The following is a 24,951-nucleotide window of genomic DNA, read 5'->3' on the forward strand; positions in this document are numbered from 1 at the left end:
TTCCTCGTGGAATAATTGGGATTTCTTGGGACTGAATCACCTTGAGCATCTTAAAGTTTTGTGGGAGAGGTGAAACCCTTCCCATCCAGCTCTGTGCATCTCGCTGAAATAAGACACGGCCTTACAGCTCGAAGTAACCCACCTTGCCCTGCTTCAGCCTCCCCTTGTCCCCTCCTGGGAGAGGTTTTAAAGGCTGTTGCATTGCTGAAATTTCGGGCTCTGCATGCCATGCTCAGCGAGTGCAGCCCCTGGCTCACATTTCCGACAGCGCATTTCCTGAGCGTGACACTTGCGGGTACCAAACCTTGTCTGTACAATCAGCCTTTGCGGTTTGCGCCTCCCCCTGCTATTTTGGGGGACCGCGGATGTCTTTCCAGGAAGGCAGCGGGGCTGAGGGGAAGCTGCAAAGCCGTGCCTGCATCAGGGCCGGAGCAGCACCAAGGGCTCTTTGAAGGTAAGAAGTTATTTGTGGAAAGACACGACTCTCACGATGCGGCTTTCTGCCTCCCGCCCAGAAGACAGGGCGTTCCACTGCTCACAAGTGGTTTAGAAGACATTATTTGGTTCAAGAAGTGCATGCTTTTAGATCCAGACTGTTAGTCTTTTGCCTGGGGTGTGCATATCTCCCTCCTTTGTGGCTTATTCCCGGAGCAGGGCCCCCCAGACCCCACTGGACCCAGGAAAGGATTCAGAGCCACCTTTGCGTTTTGCTGTGTTTCCCTTTGGATTAGGTCAGTGACATTCCCGACCCCCAGCATGCTGGGGAAGATGGATTTAACTGAACTCACCATGATAGCCCCTCCAAAAGCCCCAGAAAGCTAAAATTTCTGTCTGGCCGGACCACCTTTCCTTGTTTTACCACTAGATGGGAGAGTGAGACTGGGTTAACTCAGCCGCTCTCGTCCTCATCCCGGTAGGAATTCCGAGGGGAGATGAGAACGGAGAAATGCCCGCAGGTCATCCTGCAAATCTTCCCGCCTCGGGAAGGGAGTGGGTAACCCCCAAAAAGGCACAGTTACTGCCTCACCCCAAAAGTGCACGCTTAGGGGGGAGAGTAGTGCCTGCCTGGCGCTTTCCCTCAATATTCGTACCCAGCAGCAGCAGCTCCTCTGCCCTCATGCAAGGAGGAATTGCTTTCACAAAGACTAGATATATTCTTGGGGTGAAATACTTCATTTGGGTTTTTTTGTTGGGTTTGGGGTTTTTTCATTTTTCATATCACCTGTCCTAGAGCAGAGGGAGGTGGGGAAAGCACTTGCAATTCACTCCTCTCATCCACACCCAAATCCCGCTTCCCAGGAAGCTGGGTGACCCCAATAATTGCTTTGGGAGGTAAAGAATAAAGCAACATTCTTTTCCTTCTTTCCTTTCATGCCTTTCTCCGATAGGATTCTTGTGTAATGATACTCCCAGCAATACCATTTTCCTGCAAAGATTAAAAATGGGCAGGATTGCACATGCAGGAGGAAAATCTGTGCCCTGGTCTGATGCTGCTCGCCTTGGGAGCTGCTGCAGGCGAGGGAGGGGAGGGTGCCTGGTTCACTAATGTCTTGTTAGATTTACTTTCACTGCAGCACTTTCCATCTCCCAGGACACTTCCTGAGCTTTTGCTGGGACTGGGTGTGCTTGGGAATTACATAGTTGCAGAAGCACTTTCTCAGCCAAATCAAAGATTGCCCAGTTTGATTATTTTTATCATTACAAGGTTTAGAGTTTTTAAAAATGGAACATCTCTTCTTTCTTCCTGAGATTTCACAGGTTGTGGAAGAAATCTCATAGTAGCCAAATTCTCCAACTGCCTGTGTGACTGTGGCAGAATTCATAATCCTGTAATTTGGAAATTATCTTCTGGGGGGGGGTTGCTGTCTGCCCAGACTTCCTAATTTGCAAGACTCTTAGAGAAGTGACTCAGCTGATTTGTTTAATGTGTGGCACAGGTGGGCCCTGAAATGAAATAATTCTAATAACCTCTCTAACTGCAGTGCCCTTGTTGCCTCTGTTGGGGTCTCCCGTCTTTCCCTTCACAGAAAGTATGTATTATTATCCTGCTAGAAAGAAATAACAGCTGCTTTGGGAGAGGAAGTTTGGGTTTTTTACTGGATGTAACTACTCCTATTTTCCATAAACAATCACTCTACACTGTGTGTAAAATGAGGCCACTGAGTCACTCAGCACGAAGCACTGACTGGCTCGTGCACCTTACCAGGGAGGCCCCAAAATCCCCTCTGAAGAAGAGAAGAGACATCTTTCTTCAGTTGATAATTACAGATGAAAAAATGTTGCCTGGAAGCAATTAAAAAAAATAGAAATTCCAGACCTGGCAGGTCCAGGGCACGTTTGTTTGTGCAAATGCAACTTCTAGCTGCTGGGGAGAGCCTGGGGTGACAGCAGCAAACAGGACAGCCAAGGTGGGAGCATCCCCTGTCGCAGCTGGGGCCAGGGCTGAGGTTCACCCCTCTCTCTATCCGTGGGTGGATCTGGGACGGGTGGAGATGAAGGTCAGAGCAGCCACAGGGTGTCTCTAATACGTGGCTGATCATATGGCTGCTTTGGCCATGGACACTCCTGGGAGAAATTACTGCCCTCGGCCAACCACCTGCTGCTCCCTGAGATCCTCTGGTGCCAACCACCGGGCAAGCAAGTGGAAGAAAAGTCTTAAATACTCAGGACCACTGCAGTAACTCTGATCTGCTTTGCTATGGTCCCAGTCTTTATATCCCTTTCCTCTCTTACCTCCCCCTCACCATCCTAGAAGAGAATTAAAAAGCACTAACTGGGGAGAGGAGCTACAAAGCGACTGGTGTCACGGTGCACCCTTGCGATGACACAGGACCAGAGGGATGAGGACACCACAGAGACCAACCTCTGGCCTCTGCTGACTGCAGGAGATACTGTGGCTTGTTGTTGCCTAATGGCTTACAGCATGCCAAATGCAGAGTCAGGCCTGCTTCAGCAAGGAGAAGTTAATTAAGTTTCTCTTTAATTATAACAAGGAAATGACACATGCAAGTGCTGTTGCCTCAGACAAGAAACACGTGGCAGTCACCAAATTAAAGCTGTATCTTGTAAACCTTTCCAGTGCATGAGACTGAGACTTGAATTCCTGCTGCTGCAGGGCCAGGGGGAGGAGAAGAAAAACGATGTGAGCATGGCCCAAGCTGTGGTCAACAGGACTTGTTTCAGGAGGGCTCAGTTACCTGTGGACTGTGAGCCCTGCCAGGGCTGGGGCAGAGCCTGGCATGACACATATGCATGCACAGCATTTACTGCACTAGGAGGCAGCTCCAGCAGCAATATAAAGAGTGTAAAGTTTAAACTTATAAAGCATCAATGCAGAGTCTGGAGCAGCAGACTAGCAAATCACAGTCTTGCTTGGAAATGCTGTGTTGACATAGATTGCAACAGGAGCCCTTCAGTAGCTGGCTTGCAGCATCTATGTGGACCCTCATCATGGTGATTAAGAGCAGCTCCATGAATTTGGAAAGCGGGCAAAGGAGTCTACCTCCTCCTCGGGGGCATTTTGGGCTCCGAGCTGAGCGCAGAGCCGTGCAGGTGCTGGTGAAGTACGTGGGATGTGCTCCGCAGGGCTGCGGCCAGTTTGGAGGGGCAAGATGCAGTTGCGTAATGGTAAGCACAAAGCTCAAATTAAGTGAAAACTGTTAGGTGGGTGAACATCAGCCCCAGCACACCGGGGCATCCCCGGACAGAGGGGTCTGCGCTGCGGGGGTGGCTGACACTTGCTCTGGTCCTGACCCGCACAGGCAGCTCCCGGCTGGGAAGCAAGTCAGCCTCACAGATGCAGAACCTGAGCTCTCCTGTAGGCCTTGATCCTGCAAGAGGAACTGCAGGAATGGATTTTTCAAAATCAGCCAGAATGAGTGGGATCCAGGCCTTACCTGAGATAGCAACAGAATTAGCCACATGATTTCTTATCTGGTTTACAGGGGCAATGTCTTTCCAAACTTCAAAGTCTTTCTCTGCTAAAAGCATGTGACGTGCTTCGGTCACAATGTAGTTTTGGTGCTATGAACATTTTAAAAAAAATCCATTTCTGGAGCAATATTTGCAGTGTTTGTAATCTCTGAACTAATTACAGAACTGGAAAATCAATAGCATTCTGGAAATCTTTCCAGTGCAGCTACCTAAGCATGCTGGAGTATATTCTTCACAAACACATGTTGCTCATGACCATCTCCCAGATCATACGGGTAGATGATATCACTCTCAGTAAGTGCCCGTACTTCGTTACACCGCAATGGCAACATTTACCAAAACCTGCATGGGGGACTGGGCAGAGTGAATAGCACAGTAGGAGAGATCTGGAGCAACGCTTGGTGCCAGCTTTTTAAGCCAGCAACAAAAAGAGTTGAAAGACTGTTAGTTCAACAGGAATCTTCAAAAAGATTATGAAGCAATGTCATTAACGTTCATGCCTCAGTTGTAACGTTGTTTTTTCATCAGACTAAAAAAAAGAAAACAAAGTAAAACCTTTTGTGACTGAAAAGAACCTCTTTCTCTAGTCTCCTAGCAAGAGAAAAGCGGTGTTAAATGGGTAGTTCAATGGCAATTACACTTCAGAAACATGCGTAAAGAGGAAGGGTGTTGTTCTGATGAATGTGATCTCCTCTTGCTGTACAAACATGCTTTGTTGACCATGGCAACTCGGTTGGAGCCAAAGCCCAAACCCTTGTACCGACACTCTGCACCGCTCTGCACATACCGCAGGCATTGCTGGGATCTTATTTGAGAGGCTGACACCTCACTCGTGCCCTGGGAGTGCCCAGTGTGCTCTTCCTTGGTACCGTGGAGTTGGTGCTGTTGCTAAAGGAAGAGTAAATAGTCCCATCCCATGCCAAAAGCACAGCAAGTGGCTAAAAAGCAAAGACCACAGTACAGGTGATTTTCCCCATGGTCCCATTTGCATCGCTACTTGGCACAACCAAGAGATGAGTTCTGAGCCGTCATGTGCCACAGAACTCTCATTTTATATGTTTTTTTCTGATTATTCTTCAGAGCTTTTTCCCCCCAGTGAATCAAGCAGAGAAAAAGTGGGACTGGGATGCACCTCTGCCCTCGCTCCCTCCCCAAGCCGGGGGATTCTCGCAGCTGCACCCACACCCACAGCTCTCCAAGGGGGCTGATCCTCATCCCGGAGCAGATCTTTGGGTCTAGCAGCCCATGAAGGTAAGGTGCAGAGTGTCCCTTGTTCCAGCCCTTGTCTCAGGAGACAGGCCATGATTCATAGTTCCTCCTAAGTAAGAACTTAGCAGGTTAATTATGCTCAAAGAATTTAAATTTTGGAGCTGCACACGACCCATGTAACGATCTGGATTGTAATTACTGTTGTTATTACATACTGTTTGCATTTCTGTAGGACTCCCACGTCCAGCTCAGGAGCTCCTGTGCGTGGTGCGGCACATCAGCACAGAGAAAGAAGCCCCTTGAGCTGCTGACAGCCTGCCCAGAGCAGCGGAGCCGGACCCGAGCATGGCTGGGGGTACTTATGGTAACAGAGCTGCCTTGCCAGCACCCAGAACAAATGCTCCCATGGTGTGGCTTTGCTAATTTGGGCTACTTTCAGGCAAAAAGCAACAGTTACAAAAATATTGTGCTTATCATCACCACAGACAAAATTTCCCTTTTAACTCCTAAGCCTGAAATGACCTTGATGCTAACTCAGATCTCCCAGGTGTCACGTACTGTTCGGGGTCTATGGGAACACACCTACAGCTGCTGCACTGAGTTTCAATGTGTTTTCTTTTCGGATGATGCTTTCTTTGGACTTTTCCATCATTCTTCCCAGTGTAATGTCATATTTCATTCAAATAAAACCTGACTGGAGTGCAAGAAATCACTTCTATTTCTCTCTGTCTTAGGAAGAAAAGGCTGCGGTGGCTGCCCATCACCTAATGGAAAAGACCTGAGAAAAAATAGCTCAGACCTTTCAGAAATTGTTCAAAGAGAAGCTACAGTTCTCCCTTATCTCTTAAAATTAACGCATCACACTTTGTGCATCCTCAGCAGTAAAGTTCCTAATATCATTTCACAACAACCGAGAGGTACGGTGTTGCAGTGCTGTTGCTGGCTGGTTTATAAAGAGGGTGAGAGCAGGACAAGTAGCGAGGGATGCTCCCCTGGCCACCAGCAATCAGCACCTTGGGGGCATCCTGAACTAGAGGTTTGCATGGATATTATTGGGTTTAACAGCCGCCAGAGCATGTGTCACCCATGAATTTGTCTAATCCTTCCTTGAACACGGTTAACACTTCCACCTCTGCAATGCCCTCTGGCAACAGTTGCCACTGTTATATCAGGAGCTGTGCAAGAGTTTGCTTTAAAGCTCCTCCCTCATCCTTTCATTTACAGGATCCTTTGCTCTTGTAATAACAAATGCAGCTCACGGTGCTAAGCAGGATGGATTCTGATGCTCCAGTTTGCAAAACCAAAAGAGGTAGGATAACAGAAAGCCTGGTAAAAATCCCAGGGGGGATTTTCAGAAGTGCGTTTTCCGCTGCAAGCCAGCACTACCCACCGCTCTTGAAAAATCCCACCTTTATTCATTATTTATATGTTTCCTGTGAATGAATTTCTAGCTCAAATTAGAGTTATAAAAAAACTTTAAAAAAAAATCTTCTTTTAGAAAAAAATCCATTTCTGTACTTCACTGCTTCTTCTGCAACAGGAGATGTGAATCATGGAAGTATTTATAACAGCAATATTAGGTAATCATCTTTCAGGCACTAGAAATCTGTATTAGACATTATGTTTTTATACAAATTGTTTATTACTATGTTAACCTAATCTTGTATATATGTGCACACTTAACTATATTAAAAATGTAAATGTTCCCAGAACTGGACTTTACATGATGAATAACAACTCCCCTTCTTTCCTAGTCAGCTCTGTGGATCTTGGAAAAACGCAGACAGTTTCATTTGATGGACATTAATAAGGTTTATGTCTGCACAGGTTTAGCCCAAAGATTGTCATGATCATCTCAGGTCCCACGTGGCTTACATGACTGAACTTGAAGAAACTGGTGACAGAGCGATTCCAGCTCTCAGAGTGCCTCCAGCCAACAGACTTCCCTTCTGTGGCACTAAATTTGCATTAATTAAAACCAGAGTTTTAATGATTTATGGACATTTATAAAAAATGGCAGCCCAGAGCTCCTGACAGTCCCAAAGCTTCTGACAGAGGTACAACACATCATAAATCCATCCCGGTGTGAAATACTGAATTAAAATCATTGCAGGTAAACCTGCAAGTGTTAACATGACCCAAGAAATCAGGGTTTCAGTCAAACTAAAATGATCAGAGCCTCCCAAACCCAAGGAGGTAGTAACCCACATAATAACAACAGTATAATGCTAGTAATAATACTACTAACATGATTACCAGTCTCCTTATCATTGTTTATTACCGTCACTGCCCTGATAATTCTCAGCTCTAATGATGGACAGGGGCAGAGGTGGCCCCATCCTTTCAGAAAGCTTTGTGCCCACCACCAAGCCCCAGCCAAGGAAAAACTTTGTCCCCTTCAATGTTAAAAGAAAAGCCACCAGCCACTCGCAGAGCTCTGTATCCAGTCTGGCTGAGCTTGACAGATGTGGAAGTGAAAGAAGATGGCCCTGAGATGAGACACTAGCAGAGGTGAGGAAGATTTAGGTCAGATGCTGTCAAGGAAAGCTGATGCATATCTGAGACAGGTCAGGGGACAGGGATACACCTCCCCATCATCCTTCCCCACCTCCTTTTGGTGGAGGTGTCTGTGGCTCGCAGCAGGACAAGGACTATGCTCTGGCGAGTACTTCTTCTGCAATGCACTTTCACCTTCGCTCCTGTTGCAACCTTCCCTTTCGTGAGTTTGCAGAGCCAGGAGGGAAACTGAGTGAGGCATGACCTGAGTTCATGCCAAGGCCCCAGCACCTTCACGCTTGGGTCTCTGCCATGCTGCCCATGCTCCCCCACAAGGGCAGGGCTCTCTCTGTGCTCATCTAGGCTCTGCCCAAACCTTGCCCATTCTTTACACCCCCTGCCACCCACAGCCTTCATTGCATCACGCACATTTCATGCCTATACTTTTAATTTGCCTATAGCTTTGGCAAATTCATTCCAGCTTCTCCTAGCCCCTAAACCAGCTACAAAGATTCTTTTGGATGAGCCCTGTCCTGGGAAGACGCCAAACTCTGGAGGAGCGTTCTGCCAATCACACAGCAAGGTGTACATTGTCTCATCCTGAGCCCCAGGGGCTTTAAAACAGATTTTAAAACAAACTTGCCCCTGGGACAGACTCCTTTTTATTGTCAAGTGAATCAGTAGAGATGGCAAGACTGATTTGCCATGCCACAGTCTAGCATCTTTTAAAGATTTTTGTAGGAGAGAGATTTCTTCCGGGTGATCTCTGTCTTTGCCAAACCTTCTCCCTTGGAGATGCTAACAGAGTTACTACAAGCTCATGCAAATCCATTGGACAAGCTCCATACCTTTACATCTCCCTCACCCAAGAGGTAATATATTTTGAGAGGCTGTATCAAAAAAATCACCAAAAATTAAGTAAAAGAATTGCTTTACACCTCTGAGGACAACCTCACCAAAGGCAGGATGGACCAGAACGTGTGGAGAAGCGAGCAGAGCTGAGGAGCAGGGATGCATCACCCTGAAGCTGGAGCCAGTGACAAATGCAGTTTGGCACGGTTGAACAGGAAACATGAGGGGTTTCCCCAGCTTGGATGCTTTTGACGCACTGTTTCACCTTCGCACATCTGTTGTCCTTTCCAGCCTGTTTATTTAAAATACAAACAGTTTGAAACAGGGCCTCACACATCAGTGATTGTACAGCACCAGCCAAACGAATGCCCTAACTTCAGCGTGCAGGAAAGGATTCATACGTAATAAAGCAACATCAGTGTGTGCCCATGGAGCAAATGCTTCCTGGTTTTCCTGACCACGGTACATCGTAATCAGCAGGCTCTCCCGCACTTAATTTTGCTTTAAAAGCTTATTCAACAGCTTCCAGTTTAGCCCAGTAAGTGAAAGCAAAACCCGCAGGAAGCCCATCAACTTCCAGCTCCATGGGGCACAGCAAGGATGGGGCAAAAAGGCAGCACTTCCCAACTCCATCCCGGAGCCACTGCTTCAGAGGATGATGACGAGGGAGCAAGGCAAGCAGCACGCTGCCGCCGCCCGGGATGAGCCGTGGTGAGGTGCAGGGTCTGCTTCTGCCTCAACTCCTGCCCCAACTCTCAGTTAGCTGTGGGTCCCTGAGCTCCGGCAGCAGCCATGGGAAAGATGCAGCACCGAGGAGAGATGGGTACCACAGGGCTCAGCACAACAGGTGGATGTCAGACCTCTGGCCATATATTTGCCCCCCCTCACCGCCTTGTGCAGTGTTAGCTGGGGTTTTCCATTACCCAGGTTATCCCGTGCTCTCCAGATAATGGAGAACTGATTGCACTTTAAAGAGCTAAACATAATAGCGCCTGAATTATTTATCTTTGAACATGCAGAAACAGGCCAAATTCCCAAGTGATGTGAAATAGCTCTCATAAGAAATGCAAAGCAGGCTGCAAAAGCTGCACTGGTAAGGCATGCAAGAGCTGCGTGGTTAGACCTCACACATGCACATGTCACATCTGCTGAGATTCTTCCTGCCCAGGTGATTTACGTCCTGGAGGGCGTGGTGTGCTCAGGTGTGGGTGCTGGTCCGGGGCACTCATCTGTGTAACCGCACAACGGCCCCTTCAGTGCCTATAAACCAACCACTGTGACAGCAAGTCCCCAGACAGCAAAGAAAAGGCCCAAACAAATGCGTTAATGCAAATCAAAGGGGTTTGGTGTGTTCCCGCAGCTTTCCTGCACAGCTCCTCTGGCTCTGGAGGCAGTTGTCCTCTGCAATCATTAACCCAGCCGTGCCCAGGCTGATTGCACCTAGCACTATATTGCACCAATAAAGATAATGCCACAATGACTGTGTTTTTACCCCAGATAAAATAATACGCATGCATCTGCTCGTGCACTTGTTCTTCCTTTTACACGAGGTAAGCTCCTTGCAGTAGCTGGAGGTAAACGTCAAGTTCCTGCCATTGCTCTCTGCCACCACAGCCACGGATGTTGCTCCCTTTCAGCACGCTTTCTCCTCTCGGATGCATCCCAGAATTTCGCCCCGAGCATCCCGGGGGTGCAGGGAGGCTGGGAGACAGCGGGCGAGGGGGAGCAGCCCGAGCCCCGCGGGGGGGCTGCGAGCCCCAGGTGCGCAGCGGGACAGGAAAGGGGCGGTTTTCATAAGATGCACCTGCCCCTACCCTTGCTCTCTCCTTACCTCGTTTCTTGTCGCCCTCTCCCCCCTTCCTTTCCCCCTCCCCTGCTCCCATCCCTCCCGCCCCGCCCGCCTTGCCCCCGCTCTCCCTGTGGCCTCCAGGCTCCCCGCCATTGGCCGGGTCGCTGCCGATAGCCGCCGCCGATTGGAGGAAACGCCCATCCGTTAGGGCGGGGCGCCCGCCCCTCCCCGCGGCGGGCCCGGGATGCGCGGGGGTCGGCGGCGAGAGGGCAGCGGCGGCGCCCGGCGGCAGGTACCGGGGCCGGGGAGGATGGAGAGGAGCGGGGCGGGCACCGCGGGGTGCGGGCTGCCCGGGGGAGCCCCCCTCCCCCTTCCCACGCACGGCGGGACCTACCGGGTGGTGCCGCACGTGGGTGCGGGAGCGGCGCGGGGAGCCCCGAGGAGGCGGGGGTGGGCGCGGATCGGCCGCTGCGCCGCGCGGAGGGGTGGAAAGCCCCGAGGTGGGGCTGGCGGCGGCCCGGAGCGGGGCTCGGGGCCGGGGTGCGCGGTGCGGTGCGGTGCCCGGGGACAAGCAGCGCTCCAGCCCCGGGAGTGCGGGCTTTTGCGTGGGAGTGGGGGTTTGGTGGCTTGCGGTCCCCGTCGGAAAAAGCCCGTCTTGTTACAAAGGGAGGGGAAAAAAAGTCACGAAAATAGCCAAATTCATTGAGACTTTCCATTTGCAAGCGGTCACCGGTGATGCTTCAAACCCGGCATTACCGCCTTGTAAACGAATTTCCTTAGAACTGATTCACTGGGGTTTCCCCCCCTCCCCTTTATCAAACCCTTGCCTTTCTATAAGAAATTAAAAAGCTGCAGAGAAATGGTGGAAAATAAGAAAAGCTAGTAAGGTGACATGGCAAAATGATCCTTAAAAAAATTAAAATATGTTAATGGTACAATGGTCCTTAGTTTAGGGGGGTAGTAACTGAAGTTAAAGAAGGAAGTCACAGGCAGCATGCTGAGCCGAAATCGGAGCACTTTCATTGCCTGACCTATATTACTTTTACTAACCTATTTTTTTCAGATTATACAAATCGAAAGCATTGTTATAATAAAAACTTGTTTTTCAGCTCTGAGAGGTCAGAGGGCACAAGTGGGCATTAATCACATGAGTTTGTTGCATTAACATCTTGTTACCATTTCATAGGCTGCTTGGTTATACCAGGCAACATGCTACAGATGTGAAGTTATCCCAGTCTGGCACTTCTTTTTTTTTTTTGATTTCTGGGCTCCTACTTTTCTCTAGTGCTGCTTGGTTATAAAAACACACCTTGAAACAGTATTTTGGGGAGGGCGAACACAAAAGAGATCTTCAGAGAGGTATGCTTTGAGCTGTTGCAAGAAAAAGGATGAAACGTGGGGAGAGAGGGTTAGTCAAATAAGGAAAGGGAGAAAAAAAAAAAAACAACCCAATAGCTAGTTATATGCAAAGAGGTCTAGCCTGCAGGCAACCCAAAATATCGGAAACTGAGCTTGGCGGGCTGTGAGGGACGCAGACCACAGCCACCTGCCCTGCCGTGACTCGGATGAAACTGCGCTGGCGTGCAACGAGCATGTTCAGCGTCGTCTGAAGCCCTGTGGAATAGCTGCTCCACTGATAGTGCCTTAATTCGCCCTGCATGCGTGGATCAAACCCACAAAGATAGCGGCAAAAACATTCAGCTCGATCCTGGGATGACAAATGAGACAGGAGGCAGCAATTCCTGCGAGGGTCAGATATTCTTGGCCGGCGAAACCAGGAACTACCTGAGCAAGTACTTACTAGAAATCTTTACAGAGATTAGAGATTTACAGGCAAGGAGGAGGATGGGGTCAGCCACTAACAAAAGAAATATCCACCGGCTTAGGGAGATCAGCATCCGGCTGCTCAGTGCCTCATGATTTCTGATTGCAAACTCCTCAAGGCAGCTTTGGGTTTTTTGTGTGTGTCTTTACAGCATGGAACATGCTGGGGAGGATCCTGCTCTCCGATTTGGGGCTTTACACCCTGCAGTAGCACAAAAAGTGAATCAAGGGTTTGCTTTATGCTGTTTATTTTGCTTGGGCCACCCTAAAAGAGAGGATCGCTGAGCTTTGCTTTCCTTTGTATTAATTGAGAGTACCAAGCCCAGAAACCTGTCTTTGCCTACAGGGTTGGTCACAGCCCCCAGGTGAAGGTGTTTGTGTGCTAGATTGCCAAATATTCTGCTTTACCTTTTGGATTTCTTGTCTTTCTCACCTGATTCCTTGAGCTGCTGCCCATAAGTTAATTATTCAGTGCCTGGGACATTTGCATCTTGCAGAATCCCATTAATGCAATGGTGAATGGCGGAAATGCTTTGCAAGACTCTGCAAACATGTAGCAGAGCTCATGGCTTGTTGCTAGTAGATTAGTGAGACACTGAGTAGGATTTCAGGGGAATGGTTCCCCCTATGGATTTTATGCTTAATAAATGGAGGTTACTGACTTAAAGCAATGCATGGGAGTTGTTAACCGTGCACAGGGTGTTTCGGATGTGGGTTGCCCTGAAATGCATTGGTGGTGCAGTCCTGATCTCGGTGGCCACCCTGAAGTGTGTTGTGCTTCTCTAGTAAATTTATGTTGGCCCAGTGAGGGGCTGACCCTTGCGCAGAGAAGCAGAATTTGGGAGCAGGAATAGGGCAGACCACACCACAGGCAGGATCAGGGGCTTTGCCCGCAGGGGCAGTGGCAGCACGGCGCACTCTGCATCTGTGTTTCAGCAGGTTCCCTGGCTATGCCAGCCCTCTCTAGCTGTGGGATCTCTGGATGCAAGAGCTGCTCCTATCTCTGAGCCACTCTCCTTTTCCTTTTCAAAACTGATTTATTGCTAGACCTCCCCACAATATAATTAGTTTTGTTCCATCTTGGCCTTGAGCGACCTCCCAGCATACGAGTGGTGATGCTGAACTGGAGGATTTGAGAACAAAGAGTTTCTGCAAATGCTTTCTGGGAAAATGCTCTGAAAGAGGTAAAGGACTTCGTCTGGTTTATGAATCCTGGACAAAAGCATCCATCATACTTCGGTAGAACGTGATGAGTGATTGTAGACAAGCACTCAGAGAGGGCCACTGACTTTAACAGATTTTGCGTCAGACCTCTTGTTAGTACAGCGGAGAGCATGAGATGAGGCAGTCAAGTGTTTAATATTAACAGAGTAATGTTATTCTAACCTTAAATCTCTCTTCAGGCAGAAGTACCTCTAAATCTGTGTTATTACTATGTTGCTGGTGTAAAAAATAATGTTGTTTCACTTCTAGATTGTAAATGAGTTTGAGCAAAGGAAATATGTTAGAGGTGGGAAGTACCCTTTTTATTCTTGTTAGCTTCGTTCAGCAAAGTGCCTTTCTAGCAGTTTTTTAAATTCCTGGAGCAGCAATGACACTAGCCTCATTTCTTCTTTTGGGCTATTCCACTGGTATATGTATAGTTACACTAAAACCGAATTTGATTGCTATTGTTAATGAATAAAGTATATTGCTGGATAGCATCAAAAATCTTCAGTCATTTGAATTCTAAGAGCTTGGCCTGGTTGCTTCAGGAAAGAAAATGACATGGTGACAAGCTTTGTTTAACTGTCGTTCAGTGGTTTGAAAGAGTTTGGGCGTTGTTTTCATGTTGAGAAAGCAAGGCCAAACACCTCCCAGAAAAGACTTTGACTTTGCAATGTTCTGGCTGAAAAAAATCCAAGAAAAAGTCCTTTTTGGCATTTTTATAGCTATGGTTTCATATTTGTGAATTCGAGTACTTTGGCTGTGCTACGAGGTAGGCGTTTATTTTTTTCTAGATGGCATTAAGAGATAAAAAAATATGTTTAGATGCTACAGTTCTGATAAATGATACCAACCCGTGGCACAGAAATAAAAAGTCCCCAAAACGTTTGAAGGTCATGGGCTCTGTTAGATTTTCTGTTCCCTCGTAGCTTCTTCTTGGAAAACTGCATCAATCTTTTTAACGTAACATATTCCACATAAATCAGACTTGAAAATTTACTTCAAGATTTCTTTTGCTTTAAACACCACATGGAAACCAGAAGCTCAGCCCCTGTCCCTGCTGCAAGGCTGCTCTACCTTGCCTTAGCTGGGAGGGCTCGCAAACCCTTCCCTCTGTGACCGATCTGATCCTGCACTGCTTCAGCATAACCGAGGACAGGACAGATGCCATGGAGCTTTATGTTCGCATAAGAATTCCACCCAAAAAAAGGGATTTCCTCGCAGTCCTTTCAAAGCAGCTTTATGCTATTTGGTACTGCTGGAGAGGATTCAGTCTCGCTGTGGATTTAGACCCTCTGAGCTAGATGTGCATCTTTGTTACAACAGGATCAGCTTTTTTGGAGTCTGCCTATAACCCTGATCAACCTGTGATCCCTTTAGTGTTGCGTGTTTTCCTCTTATTTGGCAGAAAACCTTGAAAAAGAGTATTTTAGGATGATGAAGAAACGGAATTAAAAGGAGTGAAAAGTAGGTATCCAGCCTGTGGTACGCTGGTTATCTGTCTCCAATATTCATGTTTTAAAATAATTTAAAACTTAAAATACTGCCTTTTTTTAAGGGGCAATAAAAAAATCTTCCTTGCCTACTACCACAAACCAGCCAATTTTTATTCCCTTGAATTAACTTGGGATTTTGGGAACCCCACTTGAATGCCTTGTGTGGGCAAACACTGCTCTCGGGTAAGCAGCAATGGCAGGATCAGGCCCATCATTTTTGGGGGAACACTGGCCGAAATCAGTCCTCAGTGACCTCGTTTGAGCTGATGACCAAGAACAAGGTTATCCTGCTGTGTGCATTTCTCATAGCACCTTGGTGCGGGCTGTAGGATGCGAGCAGGTCCTTAGCAAGGAAAATGAAAAAGGTCCTGAGTCAGAAACGAAAGCCCCGCTACGCTGCTGCGTGGACGCAGGACCCCTTGAAGGCAATTTTCAGATTTCCAAGTAAATCCAACAGCTGATGTCTAAGGCTGCAGTTCCTCACGCGTGAGAAAAGGCAGGGTACAAAGTAAAGCCGTCTCCACGTTGCGCATGGACAGCAAACCCCTCTGAATTCCAGCAGATGTTTTGGGTTGACAATGGGAACATTATATGCCTGTTTGTTCCTTTATCTCGGGAAGAAACACCATTTGGCAACAATTTGCTCCCTGGCAGTAAGAATGAATTACTGACCTGACTGAGCACTGTCAGATGAGAGACGTGCCAGCCTGCAAGAGGGGCCGCTTGCAAACCGCACGGTGCTTGCGGGCAGTGCGCGCGCGCACCTGCGCACACGCCTTGCTCTGCACGTTAGTATGTATGTTGATACGCATGTGTATGGATTGCTGGTTTATACCGAGCTGGGTTTCTCAGAGAGGCCTCTTAATGCAGAACAGTATTGCTCAGCATTTTTCCACCAGCATCTCTCAAAGGCATCAGAGGAGTCTCACATCTGATCAGCAGGGAATTTTACTTATTTAGATGCAGCAAGCCACGGAAGGAGCGGGCAGCCGAGGTATACCTGCCCGTTTGCAACCTGTTGTGCCGTGTGGCCATCCTTGAGGTTTTCAGTGCTTTCTACATCAGACATTTGCCGTAGCCACTGTAGGAACTTTGAGCACAAGGACTTACCATTGAAACGGATCTGAGGTTTCTAAGGACAGTGTCATTTCAGGTTGGCTTCCTCTGGTTAATCCAACAGAAATGATTATGTTCCCGTTCCTGCTCCAGATCGTACCTGCAGTAATGGGTGATTTAGTAATACGCAGAACAGTGGTTGCAGAGAGATGGCCTGAGGGCTCTAGATAACCTGGATGTGATGATCTCCTTGCAGTGGGCAACAGAGAGACAATAGGAATGTCTAACTCAAATTAGGTACTTTAAACAAGTAATTAAGGGAGAGAAACCCCAGTCTTAATGCAGAATGACTTGCTACGGAGTCACCTGAGCCATAGAAATTGGGGTTATTTAACTTTGCGTTTTGCATGCCGTAGTGACTTCCTAGGTGCTAATCTGAGATTAAGCAAAAAATGAACAGCTGGAGTTCTACTGTATTTTGCAAAATAGCCCATTTCAAGCAGTGAGCTCATTTAAGTGCTGTCTGGGAGGCTGTGCTGTTCCTGTGCTTGGCAGGAATCTCAAGACTAATACCTAAGAGGATTAGAGAGCATCGCTGAATGTTAAACAAGATCCAGGCTAAGTGGTGTGCACCAGTGAGCTTGTGCTCCGGGGGGCTGTTTGGGGGAGCTGTTACTTGCTGATCTGGAAAAAAAAAAAAAGTGGGCTTGTGTGGGAAATACTCTTGCATCAACCAAATCCTTCCTGTAGTTTTTCTCTTGTGTTCCCACTTGATGCAGTGTTTCCACTCTGCCTGTCTCATGGACTCACGTGCTCTTGTGCTCAGTGGGGACAGTGAATGTTGCAGGGAATGATGATCAGCAAGCTTCCTTTTCCTTGTCGCATTTAGCTCTTCTAATGTGTGCTTTTCACCTCTGTGTTGTCTGGTTTGAGAGAGGAATGGGTGGGCATCCAGCCCACCAGCATGGGGTTGAGCTGGAGAAGTGGTCACAGAAAGGTCAACATAAAGACTGTCGTTGCCTGGTAGAGCAATATGACTTCTCGGTACATTTTTTTCCCTAGAAATTCTGTTTACTGTGGAGAATAGGGCTTGGAAGGTAATCTTGTCTCAGAAAAAAATGACGTACTGGATAATTTGGATGTTGACCTCCCAACTCACTTTGTTCACAGCATGTAAAAGAGACAGCATGGAGGCTATGTCCCATGACAGATTTTCTCTCCCTTTACAGCACCATGTTATGCCCCAGGATTTCACAGATTTCTTCCCATGCTGCAGCAGAAATTGGGGATTTAAGATTCGTATTTCAACTCCAAATTTTGTTCTGTTTGACCCATTTGAAAGGAAAAAGGCATTAAGACCCCATGAAGGAATGGCTCTTCAATGGCAAGGATTCATGTGAAACCCACTTCTGGCAGCTCCTTGCTCGCGGTCTGCGGTAGCATGGGCATGGCAGGTGATTTAAGGGGAAAAACAATCGTGGAAATGTCCATATTTCTTTAGTTTTTTTGAATAGGTGACAGTAGAAAGGGGCATCATGAGTTAGGGTATAAATAGTTCTGGCTTCAAGCACAATTGTGTTTCTGCTTTTGCTCTTATGATCAAGCCAAAAATAGATTCCCAATACTCTGCAAGAGGAGTGCAGCCTGGTGTAATACATAAATTGATCACTGGTGGGGGTGGGGTGGGGGGAATAAAAAATAGCCAGATGATGGGGATATCTCAATGAAAAGGCTGTTATCCCACAGTGATGTAAGAGAGGAGCCTGTGGAAAACCCCTTTTGGAGGCTTTGCTACTCCAGCAATGGCTGTTAGCCTCTGTTTATGAGGACGATGCAGTAATTCTGTATAATATTAACACATCACCTACAACAGAAGGGCCTCATACTATTTGTGCCAAATCCTACTTTTTGTAGTATGGCTTCCACAACATTTCATGGTATTGTTTCCTCTGGTTTGACCTTTCTGTTTTTACACTCATACTAATCAAACCAGGAGGATGAAAAAGAGTAAGGTCTTGTAAACCATGGTAGATGTCATCATTATTCTGTTTTATTTTTCCTGCGCTCAGCATCCTTGCATTGTGTAATATAGGGTGTTGTGTTTTTTGCATTTTTATTGCTTCTATCTTTAGAAGCAGCAAAGAATTGTCTGACATTCTTCATTTGGGTTTTGCTCATTTTGTTTCATTTCTTATATCGTAGACAATTTGCCTGAATCTGCATCTTCTGCATGAAAACAAAGAAGGGGTATCTATAGGAACGAATGGTAGTCATTGGGAAAAGCTGACTAATGGCTTGTGCAGAAACACTATCCTGAGTATTAAACAACCTTAAATGGGTTGTAAGGATCCAAATGATGGAAAATAATGCCATGCTGTGGGCAGGGCAAGATACTGGGAGAATGCTGGTGGTGTATCTGCATTGGAAGAGCCACTGACTGAGACACCCGGCTCCGTGGGCAGTAACGGTGGCTGGAGAGCACAGTACAGTGCCAGCATGAAAATCTTCCCATCATTGATCAGACTTGTGGGTAGGAAAAGGGTATTAAAGCAAGAGTGACGTTAGGGAGAGGGAGAGAGGTATTATAGCATAAAAGAACCTTTTGTCTGTTAAGCTTTGCTATGGCAGAATATAGTGGCCCAGTTAAATCTGCTTTTGTGCATTGGCGCTGCAAGTTTTTAAAGATGGTCTAAGGCAGCTGCAGCCAATTGTATTTGCACAGATAAGCTGGAACAAATAAGTAAGCTCAGAAAATCTGGCTAGATTTATCTTCAAAGCATTTTCAAGCAGCTAATTGAAAATTACCCAAGCCACCATCCTGATTTCTTGCATATTATTGCATTAATTTGCCAGTGAGTGGAAAGTGCTTGGAAACATACAAAGGATTTGAGTGCTAAGCTTTACTATTTGGGATTGATTTAATTATAAATGTGTCCTTGCTGATGCGATAATTTAAAGCCATCTTCTGCTGCTCTCATCCATGCTTCAGATGCTGGTGGGACTAATGTATAAACACGTCTCTGACAGGAGGGGTGGGCCAGGGTATTCCTATCGCCTTCCGCTTCTAGATACCTCCCCCCGGGCACCTCAGCTGTCCCTGCAGCGCTGATGGTGAGCACAGCGTTGGATTGTTGGCCAACAATCAAACAATTCACAGTTGGTCGGCTGGCTCCTCCTCAGGTGTGTTTCTCATTCCTGAAACGTTTCCGTGTGTGCAGGATGATGCTGTTCCCGTAGGAATTGCTTACGGAAGGCTCCAGGCTGGTCCCAGTGTTGCTCCCCGCAATAGCAGCATCCTCTATATTGCTGAACCAAAGAGATGTTTTTTAAAAGTGTGCTAAAAAATGCAAGGCTTGCACTTTGTGTAAGCTGAGGACAGTTCCTCAGCTGCCAGGAAAACAATTCAATGTTGCATGTGAACGACCTGATCACCCCGCGCTTTCTTTTATGTCCCTTTTAACTGAATCAGCGCCCTGAGGACAAGCCCCATTCACGGGACCAGGACGTGGATTTATCTCACTTCTGGGAGCCTTTCCTGTTCCTAAACCAGAGAGTGGATTACACTTGATCCGTATGGTGTTTATCAGTTACAACAGAAGTAATACTGATAATCCTCTGAAGCTGAACTATCAGAGAAAAATTCACTATGTGCTACCAAGAGAAACTAAATGTACAAGCCCAGATGAATTTGTCCCTTTCTGGACTAACGTGAGCTTTGTACTTGGGTGTGGACTTTCCCAAAGTCAAAGTATCTGTTAGTAAGGTCAGGCTCACTCGCACATCGGGGAGAACGACTGAGATTGCCCAGCGCAGCCACTGGGCATCACCTGGGGCTGCTCATCCCTGGTTTGCAGTACGTTTTCTGATCATTTTTAATCCGCCCTTCCTGTTCCTTAGCAAATATCTCCATGTATGCCATAGAATTGAAAAAAATTAAGTCTGCACATAAACCATAAACTGTGCTCAGCTATGGAAAGCAGAAGTTATAAATAGATGTTACTTGCCACAATAATACCCTATAAAAGTTAAAAACCATGGAGTGAAAGGCAAGATTAACTATTATTGGGCATGCTTCAGCAAATGGGATTATTTTGCATGTCAGTTATGACTTAATTTGTAACATTAATCTGATCGCAGTCCTTGGCAGAGACACAGAATGTTTTTAATTGGTCCTGTGACTGTTTAAATGATCACCTGATGAAAAGCTTGTGGATTTTACTATTGATTTAATGCTAAATATTAGGGGGGGAGTCTATAAATTTCATCACAAAATACAAATCATATGCTTTCATTGCCTTGCTACTTTTGTTGTGTTGACTTGGTAATGTTGGCAGTCTGGAACCAGCTGTACAGCTGAAAAAAAAAAAGACTTAAAATCTTGCAGCAAAATGAGTAAATCTATTGCTGGGAGATAATAGCATTGGGACTGATTCAATGAAAGCAAGAAATCACCAGCTGAGTCATTAAAAACAGAGATGAATGGGAAGCAATAAATGGATGGCTGAGATGAATATGAATGATTAGGAAGTGCATGACGTCGGTTGGGTTTTTTCCCTAAAGATTATATTTTGTCCTCTAAAGTGGCATATGGCTCCTATGAAAGCTAATATTCCCAGTGAAGTGTCACTGCCAGTTTATAAATACTTTGAGAGATAAAAAGCGGCTTAGTGGATAGCGTGGAGCAGGAACAGGGCTCCTGCCCACGGCTCCTGGGTACAGCTTGTTAGTCCAGGTCCATCGGGAGATGGCCAGGACGTGGGCTTTGGGGGCATCTGCTTTTGTGGAAACGGTTCACCCTGCGTTTACTGCTAAGTAGGACTAAGGGTAACCAAAGTTGAAGGGGAGGGTGATGCGATCACCTGGGTCCAGTGGCCCAGACTCCTGCTACTTCAAGTAAAACTTGAATGAAAACCTGTAATCTCTTTCCTAACTCATGAAATATTGAAGTATTAATATATATTCATGAAGTATCAAAGGAGATATCCCAGTTCTGGTAAAGAGGCAGTAGGAGCGTTCCCTCGAGGGTGAAGGTGTGCCAGATTGGGAGCTCTTGGCTCCTGGTCGCATCAGCTAACTAACGGAGATGGGCTTTTTTTATCTACTGAAATCAGTGATAGCACAATCAGTCCCCAGCCAAGCAACCTTCTTCACAAGTGCAGTCAAATGCGACATCAGATTTATGTTTGATATGGGAAATGTGCAGCTGAAGTCAGTCAGCTGCCATGCAGGAGGCACTTTTGATTTACACTGGGGTAGCATGACCAATTCCATCTCTTGGAGCCTGACCCAGTACCTAACAGTCACTTCTGACTTTAATAAAGTTAGAGGGCTACAGCACTCTTATTTATCATTTCCAATATTGCATCCAAAGACAAGAAAATAGATTTAGAGCTGTAAGAGTTATAAGGACATTGGAGGGATAAGAGAGTGAAAAAAATATAGTCTGACATCCAAGGCAGACCTTATGAAGTTCAACGAGGAGAAGTGTAAGGTCCTGCACCTGGGAAAACATGATCTGGGAGTGCAGCCCAGACTGGGATCCACCTGGCTGGAGAGCAGCTCTGTGGGAAGGGACCTGGGGGCCCTGGTGGGGGGAAGCTCAACATGAGTGAACAGTGGCTGCTGCGGCCAAGAAGGCCAACAGGGTGCTGGGTTGCATCAAAAAGGGCATCACCAGCAGAGAGAAAGAAGTCATTATCCCGCTCTACTCAGCGCTTGTCAGGCCACACCTGGAGTGCTGTGTGCAGTTCTGGTCCCCGCTGTACAAAAAGGATGTGGCCAGGCTGGAAGGGGTCCAGAGAAGGGCCACCAAGAGGATCAGAGGACTGGGAAGCTGCCATATGAGGGTAGGCTGGGAGAGCTGGGTTTGTTCAGCCTTGAGAAAAGGAGGCTCAGAGGGGATCTCATCACCGTGTACCAGTACTTAAGGGGCAGCTACAAAGAAGATGGAGACTCCCTTTTTACACGAGTCCCATGGAGAGGACAAGGGGGATGGACACAAGTTGCTCTTGGGGAGATTCAGATTGGACACCAGAGGGGAATTGTTCACAGTGAGGACAGTCACCACTGGAATAATCTCCCCAGGGAAGGGGTTGACTCGGCCACGTTGGACACCTTCAAGAGTCGTCTGGACAGGGTGCTGGGCCATCTTGTCTAGACTGTGCTCTTCCTAGGAAGGTTGGACTAAATGGTCCTTGAGGTCCCTTCCCACCTGGGATTCTGGGATTATTTTTGTGCCAGCACATTACAACAGTCTGTGCAGCGAAATTTCAATGCCTGCAGTTAGTTTTCGCATTTACACGTTACATATCAAAGTTATCCCACGCTGTGCTCAGTCAGCTAAAGTAGAAGTTGCCCAGAGGAGCAGTGCCCTCCCAGCTGCCAAGCTCACCCTGCCCTGAGCTATCATCAAATTCCCAGTAAAATCTGGACCTTGAAATATTCTGTGCACTCCGCTCCCCAGACAGGGTAGTTAAGATAGAATTATTTGCAGGTGAAAGGTGGATCTCATTTGTTTAACTTACCTCAAGGGCCAGACCTGTTGTAGCGCTACTGCCCTGGATGTTTAAAGTTTGCCTGCACCGAGTGGTCTTTCCTCTGCCCTCCTGGGGTGGGAGCAGGACCTCGATGCCGCTCTAGGCGCTGTGTTCTGCCAAGTCGTCCTGCACCAGTGCCTGCAAGAACTGCTGTACAGGGAGGCGCGTCGGTGCTCCTGCACACCGTTATCTACTAAACAAATAGCATTAAGTTTTTCCAACAACACACAGATGAGTATTGATCGATTGACCAAAGGCTGCAATATTGCCAAGCTTCAGCGATCTGAACATGGCTCATTTTAATGGGGAAACATGCCCGTTTTCCCTGTTGATGAGACTTACTACAACCAAGAGACTTATTGCGATTTTTATAGGAACCTCTTGAACAGATATTGGCAAAAATATTGTGCAACACAGGATGCTTTGAAGATGCTCTCTAATAAAACAGTTCTTGCCTAGCATTCGTTGCATATTTAAGACCAGCATTTAAGGGAGAACCTTATTGTTTTCATATTTATAGTTCAGCCAAGGCATTTAAGCAAAAAATACTCCTGGTTGCCAGCATGATCAGGTGCTGTGATGCACAGGAACCGGCTGAAAGAAGGCAGTCTGCATTGGTAATCAGGTTAGAGTCAGCTGCCTCTGCCCTCCAGCTCGCTCTGAAATGGCATGTAGTGTAATTAGTTATAGAAAGTATTTTACCGAATAGTTGTAAACAGATCTGAGGGCTTGGAATAAAATCAATCTGACTGTGGAAACTTTTCAGGATAATTATAAACTGTTATTGGCAGAGTGTGAAAGAGACCAAAGGATTTTTAACAGTGGGAAACTTGTAGCTGTGCATGCTGTTCTCTGCAGGGGGATGAAGAGGGACAGAGGCTGTGGCTGGTGGAGTGAGGGTCTGGTATCTAACCAGGAGCTCTTCAAGAGGGTGGATAAGGGGCTTCAGCTGGTAAAGAGACTACTTTTAGAGGTGCCTTTTTTTTTTTTTTTTTTAAATGATCTTGAATGTTTTGGGTTTTTTTTTTCTGTAATATTAATGGTGCCCCAATACCTGATGTCCCAACACCCCCCATGGTGGAGGGCACAAGTCCAGCTGAACTACACAGGGAAATGCTAATACTTTTAAAAAAAAATATTTGAGGGTTTTGAGCATTATTTTATATAAAGGCATGTGTGAAACTTTTCTCTTCACAGATCAGAATGGTCTTGGCTCAGACCTTTGCCATCTCCCTACTGATGTAAGCACTGAAAATTGCATCTCCCAGGTAGGCAGGTCCTTGCTGCCCCACAAAGCCACCCTGGCGACCAGCCCCACCTTGACCTGCCGCTCAACTCTGCGTTCCTGTTCATGGCAATGCCCCAGAATTCAACCGGTGAAAATGGCTTTTGTTTCACTCAGACGCTCAACTTCTCCCACCCGCCTCCTCCTCCCGGCGAGGCTGGCCGGACCTTTGACACCCCGAGCGAGCAGGAGCCATGCAGCACCCTGCTGAGCAATGGCACAGCATTTTCCAGCACACCCAGCCCCTCTGACTCGTGCGCCGAACCCCTCTGCTCCACCACCCCAGGAGAAGAGGAGACCCAACTCAACGAAGGGATTAAATTCGTGTCAACTGAAGGGGAGGAGCTGGCATGCGGCTGGGGTGCGTTCACCCCCGGGTGCTTACAGCTTTTTAACACATCCAAGGGCGTCTTGTTCTTCCTCTGCGTGGCCTCCTTCCTGCAAGGCATGACGGTGAACGGCTTCATCAACACAGTCATCACCTCCATCGAGCGGCGCTTTGACCTCCACAGCTACCAGAGCGGGCTGATCGCCAGCTCCTATGACATCGCGGCGTGCGTCTGCTTGACCTTTGTCAGCTATTTTGGGGGGAACGGCCACAAACCGCGATGGCTGGGTTGGGGTGTACTGGTCATGGGCTTGGGCTCCCTGCTGTTTGCCTTGCCCCACTTCACCACAGGACGGTACGAGGCGCGTTCAGCGGCAGAGGTGGGCATCTGTGGGGGAAACCAGAGCCTGCCCTGTGCCCATGCTGCCTCCAGCCTCTCCAGCTACAGGTTTGTCTTCATGCTGGGGCAGTTCCTGCACGGGATGGGAGCCACGCCGCTCTACACGCTTGGTGTCACCTATTTAGATGAAAACGTCAAGACTAACTACTCCCCTGTGTACATTGGTGAGTTGAGCTGGAGAGGCAGCTTAAACCCATGAGCTGGGTGATGGGAGGGGGAGCCGGTCCATCTGCCTTGGCACCAAACAGGACACATCAAGCAGTTTCACAAGAGGTGCTCCCAGTCTTTTGTTCCCGATAATGGGTGCGGTGGTAATCAGAGGGAATTGGCAGCTGTTGGGGAGGTTTTGATTATTTACAGGCGGGAACTGTAAGTGCAGCTGGGTATTTTCGCTCCTGCAGATCAGGAGGTGCCTCCTGTTCCCAGCATGGGGCCAGCTGGGGAGAGCCCACCAGCGTGCCCCAGCACATGTGTGGCTTTAGCATCTCTGCTACAATGATTTCAAATATATGAAATAAATAGGGTATATTGCAAACAACCA

At 47.4% G+C, this 24,951-nt stretch overlaps 1 protein-coding gene across 1 annotated transcript in view; it reads left to right on the forward strand.

Annotated features, from left to right (window-relative positions):
• The first annotated feature begins 10,497 nt into the window (after window positions 1–10,497).
• The window catches only part of SLCO4A1 (solute carrier organic anion transporter family member 4A1), a 29,398-nt gene continuing 14,944 nt past the window's right edge, over window positions 10,498–24,951 (forward strand). The window contains exons 1-2 of the mRNA XM_064465378.1: window positions 10,498–10,571; window positions 23,595–24,574. Of these exons, the coding sequence (XP_064321448.1) occupies window positions 23,749–24,574 (826 nt within the window). The 5' untranslated portion in view covers window positions 10,498–10,571; window positions 23,595–23,748. The remainder of the gene's footprint in view (window positions 10,572–23,594; window positions 24,575–24,951) is intronic.

Source organism: Phalacrocorax carbo, chromosome 14, assembly GCF_963921805.1.
Source record: "Phalacrocorax carbo chromosome 14, bPhaCar2.1, whole genome shotgun sequence".
Lineage (NCBI taxonomy): Eukaryota > Metazoa > Chordata > Aves > Suliformes > Phalacrocoracidae > Phalacrocorax > Phalacrocorax carbo.